General features: G+C 33.4%; 1 protein-coding gene across 3 annotated transcripts in view; it reads left to right on the top strand.

Moving 5' to 3' along the window:
* LOC108914098 (peroxidase) overlaps positions 1-13,367 on the top strand; it is a 40,262-nt gene extending 26,895 nt beyond the window's left edge. For all 3 annotated transcript variants that reach the window (XM_018719808.1, XM_018719809.1, XM_018719807.1), the window contains exons 7-12: positions 2,268-2,652; positions 7,067-7,193; positions 7,254-7,410; positions 7,462-7,629; positions 10,252-10,556; positions 13,087-13,367. In XM_018719808.1, coding sequence (XP_018575324.1) covers positions 2,268-2,652; positions 7,067-7,193; positions 7,254-7,410; positions 7,462-7,629; positions 10,252-10,556; positions 13,087-13,174 — 1,230 coding nt within the window. In that variant the 3' untranslated portion in view covers positions 13,175-13,367. The remainder of the gene's footprint in view (positions 1-2,267; positions 2,653-7,066; positions 7,194-7,253; positions 7,411-7,461; positions 7,630-10,251; positions 10,557-13,086) is intronic.
* Positions 13,368-13,939: the final 572 nt, after the last annotated feature.

A 13,939-nucleotide genomic window follows, 5' to 3' on the forward strand; every position in this document is an offset into this window, starting at 1 on the left:
CCATCATTGAAAATAAAAAATAACTACCGGAATAATAACTTAACCTCTACCTGACCTTGACCATTGACCTTAAGGTCACGTTTAAGATCATAATAACATGTAGAATTCAACGCTCTCTTATTTCTAGCGTCGAAATAAGGGGTCGCTACCCCAAAAAACTGAAATGACCGTGACATGTTCTTTCGACTTTGGCCTCAAGATCAAGGTCACTAAGGAATACCATCAGGTATCTACTCAAAGACTGCCACTCCCTCTGATTCCGCAGTTAAAAATAAAAAATTTCAGTAAAAATCAGCATTTGACCTTGAACTGACCTTGACTATTGATCTTGAGGTCACAATCAATGTCATGTTCACATGCAGAATTTTCTGCTCTTTCCATTTCCGGTGTCGAAAACGAGGGTCACTGTTAAAAAAGCCGACTTGATCTTGATATGGCCTTGAACCTTGACCTTGACATCAAGGTCAAGGTTACCATCGGATGTGCCGTGAAAAATGCTGAGACTTTTGTCCTCATCATTTATCCTAAAAATGCTGAGATTTTTGGGGATTTAAATAATTTTGATTAATCCTGTATAAGTGCAATATGATAATTGCGGAAAAAAAGAGTGGTAATAGTTACGTGTAAATAACAGATTTTGCGTGAATAATATGCATCAAATTATAATAGAACTCCTACTAAGGTTGTAGTATTGTTAGAAACAAGTAGGTAGTTAAGATTAGTGAAAATCAGTATACAGGGTGTCCTGAAATTAATGCAACAAAATAGATTGGTCATAGATTCTTAAGACAAATTTAGGGGACCCGCATTTTTGCTAATAGTCTTTTTTATATCTCGGAACCCTGTTGTACGAGAATCACTAAATTTGATACAAAGGGGTTTTATGACATGTGGAATGTGATAGTGCTATCCTTTTTGGCGGGGATCCCCCTTAAAACACTTTTTCGTTGGCCCCGTTGGTCTTTAGAACCAAAAAAAATTTCACAAATTTGAATTTCTTAAAAATTATAAATTAGTTAGAAAGCCATTGAATTTAGAAACTTTTTTGTCTTGATATTTTTTTCGTAAAACGCAATGTTTTTGAGGAAAATGGCGAATCACGATATGCATTCGATCACATTTTGACATTTTTCTCGAAAACATAGCATTTTACGAAAAAAGTATCACGTACCAAAAGAGTTTCTAAATTTAATTTCTTTCTAGTGAACTAATAATTTTAAAGAAATTTAAATATGCGAGCAAATTTTTTTGGCTCCAAAGACAAAGGGGCCCACGAAAATTTGTCTTAAGGCGTTTCCTCGCCAAAAAGCGTAGCACTGTGAGATTACACATGTCATAAAACCCCTGTGTACCAAATTTAGTGATTCTCGTACAACATGGTTTTGAGATATAAAAAAGACTTCTCAGGGGTAGATTTTAGGGGGCTGTAACTCCGAAAAAGAAAGATTGTTCATAGGGGCGGATTTCAGGGGGCTGTAACCCTAAATTTGTCTTAAGAATCTGTGACCAATTATTGTTGCATTAATTTCGGGACACCCTGTATAGGCTGTCCCTTTTCTCAGAAAAACTTACTTATGCAGAAAGTTTTGAATTCAAGTAGGTACAAGCTTGATATACCTTCCTATACTATCAAATGCAATTTTAGGTAGAAACTTATACAATTTTGTTCTAATATATTTTTAATTCATTTGAATTAACTTAATATCTTTAAAATAAAGTATAAACCACAGTTCCTGTGATGTAGCGACAGTAATTATGTTGTCTGATTTAAATGTATTGTTTACTTACGTGCTATGGTAACTTACAAATGAGTTTAGAATTGTATATTGTTTATTTTGTTTTATTAGGTCGAAATTAGCATAACCATAAGAGACAGGTTCCCAGCAAAATCACGAGCGTAAGCTTATGTGAAAAATAAATGAAAATAAGTGAGCAGTTTTGTTTTTTTTTTGGGAAAACAAATTTCGAGAAAATAATCAATTGTTTCGACGATATTTCATATAAACTGTAAGTTTTAGTAATAATTCAAAATTCAGCTATGATTTCCAGAAACGGATGATAATACCATATGTGATTTTTCTAGCGATAAAACTCCAGTAGACTCGAATTTTGTATAATTATGTGACCCATCCAAAATAAATTAAAAATTAACATTTGATTCACTGTAATATAGTTAGAGTAATAGTCAATATAATCAGTTTCCAATTCTTATATCTATCTTGGTCAAACTGTTTAAATAGAATAAATATATTTTTTTGCTCTTCAAGGTAAATCAAGCCACTCACTTTCTTGATGGTTCTCAAATATATGGCTCTACGTACAGAAAATCCAACTCTTTGAGATCATTTATTAGCGGAAAACTTGAAATGAGTGACGAAAACTATCTCCCAATGTCGCAAAACCCTATGGAAGACTGCCAAGTGAATTCATCCAAATCATTTTGCTACAAATCTGGTGATTCGCGAGTTAATTTTCAACCGCAACTTACCGCCATGCATACAATTTGGTTCAGAGAACATAATAGGATTGCGGAAGAGTTGGCAAATATAAATAGTCATTGGGAGGACGACATACTTTTTCAAGAGACTAGGAGGATAGTAATAGCAGAAATGCAACACATTACTTACAATGAATGGATCAAAAAAATTCTATGTAAGTTTTTTTCAGTACTTATATTTCGATAAATGATTATGTGCGATATTTAATGCATTTATTAAACGTATTAACAACAAAATGTATGTGGGCAAAGAAGAAACAAATTAAAATAACAATATTAAATAAATAAATAATTCTTTCCATTTATAACTAACTTTTGATTAATATTATTTTCTAAATCCTCTGTAATGTCAAACTTATCCTTATAAACTTATTTCTTAATAGTGCTCCAAAAAGAGCGATAATTATTTAGTTTTAAATTACCAGTGTTGCGAGAAACAACTACATGCCCCGACCAACATTGGATTATACTCGCAACACCTAATACAACAGCAAAGACCGGTTTCGGACTTATTGGTCCTCATCAGTATGTCATAGATGAGACGAGATGAGTTGTAGCCATGGTGAATGGCGTAGGTGGGAAGTAGCACGATAGATGGAGCCACTTACGCTCTGTATAATTATTTAGTTAATTAGTGTTTTTTATGTACCACTTAATTCTCTAGAATTTGGTAGCCTCATGTAGAACAAAATGTAAAAGGAAAAGCTTATGTAACTTTAATTGTTTTTAAAGAAATTTTTTCCAAATTCCCAAATAGGGTTTGGAAACATCTTTCTCTTTCTTTATCCCATTTTTGAAAAGACTAGTTCGAGATTCATAATCCTCTTTGATGGTTTTCAAATATTTATATCGCTTTTTAGATCATCCTCTTTAAAATCTTCGATTTTCGATCAGATCGTTTTCGTATTTTCTCCTTTTGTTTCTTCACAGTGTATCTGATTTGCTTCTGCTTCAAATTACGTTCTTTCTGTCTCTAACATAGCCCCACAAAAAAAAACGTCGTAATCTGGATGGCTGATCATGGTATTCCTATGTATTTTTGGCCGCTCTATCCGAATCCGAAGTCAAATTCGTATACCTTGGATTGAGATTCAGCGTAAAAAAATACATAAGAATACCATGGTCAATCATCCAGATCACGACCTTTTTTTGTGAGGATGTGTAATTCTTCTTTCTGTGTAGTTTTTGCATTTTTTATTCCTTCTATCAGTTTTTTCTTTGTTCCTCGCCCCAAGTTGTTCTTTTCTTACTTTTTTTCTCCTTTCCTCCATTTTACTAATTACGTTGTTTTCGTAATTTTTCTTTTTTGTTCCTGCGTATGCTGTATCTGCTTTCCTTTTGACATCTTCAAATTGTGTTCCTGTTTCTATGCAGTTATTGTATTTTTACGTTGTTTTACGTTTTTCATACGTTACGTTCATACGGTACGTACATACGTTAGTTTTTTTACGTTTTTCATAAAACTGCTCTTTTATTACGATTTTTATTACCTCCTGTTGTTTCTGTTGTTTCTTCAATTTTTGTTTCGATTGCCCTTCAATGATTTTCTTAGGCTTCCTTATTTTCTGTATGATTTTTCGTTTCTTACTTCCGGTATCTTCAGTTTTTCAATATCCAATTATACTCCTTTTTGTCGATTTTCGTTTTCCATGGACATTCTGCATCTAAATTTAATTTCTTAATGATCTGACCCACAACCAGCTCATCTTCTTAACCTAACGTCCATTATCTAGATGCAACTTGGTTTTATTGGTTACTTATACCTCCATTTGGTGACATCCAAATCATATTATGAATATTTCGATGATAGAAACATATTTTTACTAGTAGCAAAGTTGACTATAAATTATCTATTTTCATTAATTTCACTATCCTATCCATTCTGTTTCCTGTATTGCTGTCGCCAATGGTTTATGCTTCATTTACTTTTTTTTCTATTTAGCTATTTGAACACCTGGTTTGTTTAATGTATGTACCGGGTGGCCCAAAATTACCGAAGGGGTTTGAGTTAATTATAACTTTTTATTTAAGACATAATTATAATTTTTTTTTTTTTTAAATACAGTATATTAATGGAGAATATTTTTAATTTAATTATGAAAAATTATATCTCGCAAGTGGTGGCCATTTTCTGCTTCGCATATTCGTGCTCTTTCCAAAACATTTTCCATAACCTTTCGCAAAACTTCAGGTGTTATGTTGTTGATTTCGTCACGTATATTGTTTTTTAATTGCTGGATGGTTCTAGGCTTATTAATATAGACTTTTCCTTTCAAATAACCCCAAAGGAAAAAAATCTGGAGCGGTTAAATCCGGTGAACGCGGAAGCCAATTAAAATCGCTGGTACGCGAAATAATTCGTTCACCAAAGGTGTCGCGTAAAAGAGCCATTGTGTCCCTCGCAGTGTGCGCTGTGGCTCCATCCTGTTGGAACCATACTTGCGGATGGTTTTCCACGGCTGGCCTTAAAAAATTTTTGTAACATTGTCCGATATCGAACACCAGTGATGGAAACGGCGACACCGTGTTCATTTTCAAAAAAATATGGGCCAATTATCCTTTCCGACGAAATACCGCACCAAACAGTACACTTAAGTGGGTGTAATTGTCGCTGTTGAACTACTCTTGGATTTTCCGTAGCCCATATCCTGCAATTTTGCCTATTAACGAACCCATTTAATTGGAAATGGGCTTCGTCGCTCATAATTAAATTATGAATAAAATCATGATTTTCTTCTGCTTTTTGCCGGAAATAAATTGCATAATCAAGTCGTTGCTGGTAATCTGTCGATTTTATTTCTTGGACAAGCTGAATTTTGTATGGAAACATTCTTATTGTATGCAAAATTCTCTGCAGCGACCCTCGTGAGAGGCCAAGTTGTGTCGAACGTCTCCTGGTTGATGTTTCTCCATCTTCCCGAATACTCTCCTGTACCCGTTCAATATTGTCATCCGTGTGCACCGTTCGTCGTCTGCCGGCACCAGGAAGGTTCCTTGCTGCCCCTTGTTGTCGAAAATTTGCAACCAGACGGTTTATTGTTGACTCTGAGGGTCCAACACGCACATTAAAATAACGACGATATGCACGCTGAGTCAAAACAATGGACCGTTGATTTGAGAAATAAAGTTCAACGATTTGAGCACGTTGTTCAATTGTGTACTGTTCCATTTTAAATTCCCCAAGTCTTCTTTACAAAATACTGAAAAGAAATAAAAAAAATATTATAATAAAAAAAGTTATAAGGAATTAAAACCCCTTCGGTAATTTTGGGCCACCCTGTATATTCCAAGTTCCCAGTGCATCGTTCCAATTTCTTTGAGTGAGTCGCAGCAGGCGAAATTATATGATTTTAATTATCTCCTTCTATTATTGGTTATTACGTATTTTTATCAGAAATTGCATGAAATTAAAATGCATCATATTGTACAATGAGATGTGTTTAGAGTTTTTATAGAAATTGTTAAATTAACTTGTTTCGCTTTGCCTTGAAAAGTTGGCCAAGACTATCTCAAAATTAATTTTCAGTACAAAGTGCTGCTATATATTTTTTTAAAAACTTTGGTATAGTTTATTATTTTTTGGTTTTTCTCAAACAGTACTTAATTGTCTGTCATTGTACATCTCCTGAAACTTATAGCAAATGGGCTACAATATGTCTAAATTATATTTATGAAACATTAATTTGTACATCTGGTGGCAAAAGAATAATATGATTTTATATAAGGAAAGAATAAATAAAACCTTTTTATATCAGCAAATTCAACTGCTTTTGCCGCTATTGTTATTATTAATTAATAAAATTTATTTGTGGTTTTTTATTACTAAAATAATTTGACATTGACAAGAACAGTTCAAAATTTTGTCCACCGACATGTAAACACATTTGGGCCCGTCTTACCCAGTTTCTACGAACTAACACAAATGTTGTCTTGCTTCACCATAACACAAATGTTGTCGTACTTCACCATAAATTAAAACGATATCCATCAACTCCGAGTTGCTATACACGTAAAACATTGCTTACTTGAAAAACTAATGTAAACACAATCGCAACAACGATAATACTAAAATCCGATGTCAGTATTCGGAATCGCCTGGAGCCACGTGGGTGAAAGCCGCTCTAGACTACAGTAGCCCAACGATGTAAAGGTTGGAAATACTACAACTTCAATAATTTTTTACTCGGAAACTATAAGGACTTTACAAAAATTTTTTTACGATGTTCACTCCATTTTTCATGACACATCTATTCCCAATTTTTTTGGATAAGTTGTGAATACAACGCGAAGATCGTAACTTTCTATCGTCTCAATTTTGGAGATATTTCCAGTGTTTAAAAGCCCAGCAAACCTCAATCAAAATTTGATCAGTTTAGTTCCAAAGGATTGTTATAATGCAGATAATAGCATGGGGCATAGTTTTTCTAACCTCATTGTTGTTAAGCAAAATTTCGTATAGAAAGTTAAAATTATCAGTTCTGATTTAAAATTTTCATTCGTCGGCTATAAACCAAAAATATTTTTGTTTCAATTCTGAAAAACACGTAATATTTTTGAAATTTATTGCAGCTAGTAAGTACAGAAGCATCATTGAAGCCTTCAGTATTTTTGATGAAAACATCGATCCCTCGGTCAGTAATAGTTTTGCAACTGCCACAATGAGATCCTTGAAATCTTTATACGATGGAAATATTAAGTAAGAAAATTTATTTTGTAAAATAAATGATTGCGATGTTTCTAACTTTTTATTTCTTAGGCTCTTCAACGAAAATCGCGAGGCAAATAGTTCACTTAGTTTGCAAAAATATTTCAATAACCCCAACAAGATACAACAGCCTGGTATATTGGATGCTCTTATTAGAGGGCTTGCAACGCAAAGCAGCCAAAAAATTGATAGGCACTTTGCAGAAGATGTAAGTAAAATATAAGTGTGAGTATTTATAGTTAATTAACATTGTTTTCAGCTAATTAATAAACTATACACAAATGGGCATTTCGGATTTGATGTTCTTAGTATGGATATCCAACGTGGTAGAGATCACGGCTTGCCAGGTTATACTCAGTACCGTACGTTATGTGGTCTTCGAAATGCAGAAAATTTTAACGATTTTAGTGACGTTATGCCAGAAAAAGTAAGTTTTTCGAGTAAATTATATTAAAAAACAAATTGTATAGAGAATGAATGAACGCCCACAAACATAACACAACTTTATCATGGATATTTTTTAATCTTGTTCTATTTTCCGAAATAAAGTTTTTCATTAAATCTAGCTTTCTATCTAATTGCAATTTTCAATATCTCTGTAGAAAAAAAAAAGAAGACGTTAGTGCACAAATTAAATAACAAACTTTGAATATTAAATGACAAATTGTTTCAAATAACCGACAGGAAAACAATTCTTATAAAGTTTATGTTCCAATTTTTAATCTTGATTTAGAAGAGAAACTTTATAGAAGTAGCTTACAGTCCGTACAACATTTGTTGAGATAGAATTTCAAGAGAAGAATAAGCCAATAAAGTTCTATTATCGGAACTACTGTAACAATTTACAGCAGCAGGGGCATGCTTTGAAATTTTACGCGTTATTTTCAGAATATTAAAATATACAGGGTTGAAATAATAGTAGTATGTAATGAAATTTTTTTTTCGAATTGTCAATAGTTTGCAAGTTACAGCTTGTCAAGTTCAATTTTTTTTATTTTTCTATTTAAATAATTTATTTAATTCATGTTCGATTAGTTTCTCATTTGGCACACTTACTAAGTAGATGAAGCTCTATTGGACCAGTCAGAGAAAAGTTTCATTATGCGCCGCTAGAGGGCACTTTACCTAGAACTCAAAATTTGTTTTGTTCATAACTTTTTTCTCTTGCTAGACATCACAGAAACTTAAGCATTATTGAAAAGAGAAACAATATGCGAAGACACTGCGAAAACAATGTTCATTACATAATGTTACTATTTTAATCCGTAGCATCACCTCAGGAGTTTCCTGACGGACTTTCAGAACACCCTGTATATAAGTAAGGTAAATTTTTTGTATTAAAATGTGTTTTTATTTTACAATATCGTAGAGTACAAATTATAGAAAAACTTGCTGGTACAAAAAAGGAATAAACAAAGAAACATATATTTAAGCAACCTATACTTCAGCTCCTAACCTGATAAGTTTTCGAAATCATCTTCATCACTAAAACTTTCACTATCGGAAGCTGTTATAATCAAATTTCTATTATACTCTAGTCGAATTAGATCATAAAAACTCAAAATTAAAAAAAAATTATTAGTGCACATTTTATTGCTTGAAGCGTTCAAGTCAAGAACCTTACGCGCGACGAGAGCGTCGTTCTTGCGCATACGCGGGCCTGGCGCTCCTGCCGCGTGCAGGCCGTATATTAATGTTAACTTTTCCTGCTGCTGGCGCGTTTATTACTTGAACTATCAATGTAAAACTTTTTGAAAATAAAAGTTTAACCATTTCTTTAATTGTCTCTAAAATCTCAGTCCGATACGTCCAATAGTTATCTTGAGAACAAAGAGGCGTAGGTGCTCTGTTTTTTAATTACCGTAAAAATAAGCTCTATTTAATGCAAAAAGAGCGAATTCCCGAGCGGCTTTTGCCTGACCCTGCCTGTTTATAACGCTGTTTTGCGCGTCCTACTTTGTAGTTGACTGTAAAATGACTAGTTTTCCGATCGTCTAGATGTTCATGATAAAGTAAAAAAAAAAAGTGAAAAAAGCACGTAATTTTGCCACTTATTTGTAATTTGCCAACTTAGCGTCACTTCTTTCGAGTTACTTTTTTGATATTATCATTCTGTGTACCCGTCATAAAGTGCATAATGCATAATGTCTATTAATATTTTTTTACGTTTAAACTCTAATTCGCATTGGAGTACTAGCACATCAACTCCAATTTCGTTCTGCAAGTAATTTTCCTTTGCTACGTTGTTTTTAACTTGAGCCCATATCATTTCAATCGGATTTGGATCAGGATGGTACTGGTACACCGAACATGGTACACTGACAAAGAAACACGCTTTCGTAATTGCAAAACACAGTATGCAATGCAAGCTGCTACGGTGAACGTCACGCCGCTAATGTCTTTCTACATCGGGTGTCGAATGCGGTTAATCCCAAGAAAGTGGCGCAGATGTCTTCTTGGAATTCTCTAAAAAAATATCGTACGGACTGTAAATGTCATTTATTTGAAAAAAATTATCAGCCGATATGAACATTGAACCTATCTCCAAAATCATACTGCCACCTCCCACAATCCGCCAAAATTAAGATACAAAGTGGTATGAACTGTCACTGAATATCGTATAAAGTACTGAAAAACGATTATGAATATTATATTTTGTTATTGAATTTATAATTTCACATAATTCCTTGCAAACTCCTAAGAAATTAATAATATTTGCCCGGTACCTGTGAGAACATACTTCATTTAACACTAAATTTGTTTAATTTGCTTAATCATCAATCAATTTTTATTGGTTTTCTGCAAAATTTTTGAAAAAAAACTGAGGAAATCGATGATAAGGCAAATCAATCATTATTTTAATCCCAAGAGTCTGTGGTCAATTTTCTTTCGAATATTTCTCTGACACCCTGTATAATAGGAAACTAATAAAACTTTCTATACAAAACTTAATTCAATCAGAAAAGGAAATGTAAACATTTGTAATTTACCTCATTACAAATATGTAGCTTTAGTTAATATTACGATTAACTATTACTCTAATTTTTAGCATATCAACATTTTATCAGAGACTTATTCTAATCCGAAAGACGTAGATCTAATAGTGGGTGGTATATTGGAAAACGTAGAGGAAGGTTCTATATTTGGGCCAACTTTTTCCTGCATCATCGCTGACCAGTTCATGCGCACAAAAAAAGGAGACCGTTACTTTTATACCAATGAAATTCAGCCGAAACCTTTTTCCGTCGCGCAGTTAAACGAAATTAAAAAGGTAACATTGGCTAGGATCTTTTGTGATAATGGTAACAATATCACATCCATGCAACGCGATGCTTTCGAAAAAGTTAATACGAGGTAAGGTGGATATTATTGTCTCACAACTTTTTGCATGCGAATAGAAAGTGAGGAAAATTATTTAATAAGAATTTAAGCTCAGGGTTGTAATCAGTAGCAACACAGTAATGACTGCTACAGTATTTGTGTGTGATCATCTTTTCTGATTTGCAAAAAGGTAGAGCTTGAACATCTATTTTGATTACTTTTCTCAGAATATGAAAAAAAGTTAATGAAAAAGCGAACCTGAAAATTGGAGAATCAAAAATTAAATAACGAAGTAGAAAAATTTAAGGATAATACTATTCTCCAATTTTAAGAAAGGTTTATAACAATTTATACATTTTTCCTTTTATTTATTTTCTACAAATTCAGAGAAAATTAATAAAAATAAATACAACAAACTACATTTATTTTGGGATATCCTGAAAGTTATTTGAAATCTTCATAATTAAAATTTCAATTAATACCGAGAAATATATGAACTTTTGACAAATAACAAAAAGTCCTTCTAAAAAGTTAAATTAAAAATAAATAATTCACTTGATAAAGTACGAGGTCTGTTAAAAAAATAACTGAACTTTTTGAATTACGCGCTAATGGAGGTATTTAGTGATATGCAGTTGGCAGCATTGCGTTGCGCATAACCTATGCTGTAACCACATGTTCTTAGATTGTTGATATCTCATTTAGTTTTTGTGAGCGCAACATGTTTAAGTGTTAGTAGCGTTTTTTTGGAAATGTGCGATTTTCTGGAACAAAGATGCAACGTAAAATTTTGCGTGAAACGGAAAAATTTTCACGGAAACGTTGCAACTTTTGGAACCGATGACGCTCTGCATCGTACGCAATGTTACGAACTGTTTACACGATTTAAAAGTGGTCGTCAGTTAATTGAAGATGATTCTCGACCAGGGAGGCCTTCGACTTCAACTGATGACTACCACGTTCAGAAAGCCAAAAATCTGGTGCGTACAAATCACCAATTCATTATCAGAGAAATTGCAGAAGAGTCATGCCATGAAATTTTGACTGAAAAATTGAACATGGATCTAGTTACAGCAAAATTTGTTATTCGTTTGATGACCGAAGAATAGAAAGAAAATAGTGCGGACGTTTATCAGCAACTCCTTGAACAATCCAATGACGATATTGACAATGAGACAAAATTTTAATCATCGCAATGGATTGGCAAAGGATCTCCACGCCCCAAGAAAGCACGTCAGTCTCGATCCAATGTTAAAATGATAGTCACTGTTTTTTTTTTAACTTTAATGGAATTGTGCATTTCGAATTCTTGCCTTAAGGTAGAATACTGAATTGTGTGTACTATCAAGGCGTTTTACAACGGTTAGGTGAATAAATCCGCAAGAGACTAGAGTTGTAGCGAGACAACTCATGGTTGTTGCACCATGATAACGCTTCCGCACACTCAGCTTTGTTAATTTGTCAATTTTGGGCCAAAAATGAAATTACTGTCCCCTCTCAACCTCCTCACTCGCCAGACCTAGCTCCTTGGGATTTTTCCTTATTTCTGAAATTAAAATCAGTTCTGAAAAAACGCCGTTTTCAGACTATGGCACTGACATCAAAGCAAATTCGTGACAGACTTTAAAGGCCATTTCAAATGAAGCTGCCCAGGAATGGAAATTCCACTGGAAATAATGTGTGAATAAGGTAGGGAAGATCTTGAAAGGAAGCAAGGACCAATAATGTCTAAAATTAATTATACAGTTAAAAAAAATAAAGTTCGGTCTTCTCCAAATGGAAACACCACTGGAAAAAGTGTGTGAATAAGAGAGGGAAGATTTTGGAAGGAGGCAAGGAGCAAGGACCAATAATGTATAAAATTAATAATTATAAAGCTAAAAAAAATAAATTTCGGTTATTTTCTAAACAGACCTCGTATGTTCATATACAGTGTGTCCAAGATAAGGATGGGATAGCATTAGGATCTAGGAAACGGTAAGAGATACAGGGTCGTTCAAATTAGAAAAAAGTTGTGTTTTTTATACCTAACAATGTGTCGTTTAGTAATACTAATTAGAAATAATAAAACATTTCATAAATTCGTATTGTTTTTTTATTAGGTACATTTTTACATTATTGATTAAAAAAATTGTTGGATGTTTTGTGCTGTATTGACTTTTATACTGTGCCTCTCTCAAATAGATATTTTGAAAGTGTTCGGAGCCGTACTCAGGAAAAATTTTAAATGATAGCTAAACAAGCTAAAAACCTTTTTAAGAAGCGATTACAATAGTAATATCATCTAATAATGACTTTCGATTTTGTCGTAAAAATAGCAGCGGCGTATTTAGAAAAATTAACCTGATAATGGCCCCTCGGAGACGAAAGGTCGGATTGCAAAAATGTTGACGACAAACTTTTTTCTAATTTGAGTCACCCTGTATCTCTTACTGTTTCCTAGATACTAATGCTATCCCATCCTTATTTTGGACACACTGTATACATGTAACCGATACATACTCAATTTATGTTTTTAATGTTCAATTACAGAAAATATTACATTATTAAATTTATTTTTCAGAAACAATCTAGTCAGCTGTGAAGGAGAGGACATTCCTCGTTTAAGCCTTTCCCTGTGGGAAGAAGGTAGAGGAAGATACTTTCATTAATATTAAACTAGAAAGAAGACTGATTTTTAACTTAACTGTTTGTTTGATATGTATATTTACCACATTTCCACTTTTTTTTAAATGTTGTCGTAATTAAGGCGCTCCTTTTATAGCACTGTGAACTGTTATACAGGGTCGGAAAGTCCCCATGGTTCATCGGCCGTTACGTGAGAGCGATAAAGAGAGTCATAGAAATCCGTGCGATAGAGAAAGATGGCTATAATGAAAGCGTCTAATAGTCACCGCCCATTCCACAAATAAGATCCACTTCTTATTTGTGGAAGGGCGAAATGGGCGGTGACTATTAGACGCCTTCATTATAGCCATCTTTCTCTATCGCACGGATTTCTATGACTTACTTTATCGCTATCACGTAACGGCCGATGAACCATGGGGACTTTCCGATCCTGTATGTGACAGTTCCACAGAGAACAAATAGTAACATTTTTTAAAGAGGTCACGATGGAAACGTTTTTCAACCTCAACCAAACATGAACAATAGAAGTCGAAGACGGTAGAGATACTGATTTTTTAATATTATAAGAATGCAAGGACAGTATAATTTACTCCCAGAAGAGTAAGAGATTGATTAAGTTAGAAAATATGTGTGTATGTTAGGAGTTAGAAGAACCTCTGATGTGTCTTTTTGTGCGAAGCTTATGACAAATGTATGATTGTGAATTTCTGTGAACATCACAAAACTTTATATGGGAATCTTACCCTATTGCCCTGACAATACAAAATACTTTTTCTTCATTTTTCCAT

Source organism: Anoplophora glabripennis, unplaced genomic scaffold (genome assembly GCF_000390285.2).
Source record: "Anoplophora glabripennis isolate ALB-LARVAE unplaced genomic scaffold, Agla_2.0 scaffold704, whole genome shotgun sequence".
Taxonomy (NCBI): Eukaryota; Metazoa; Arthropoda; class Insecta; order Coleoptera; family Cerambycidae; genus Anoplophora; species Anoplophora glabripennis.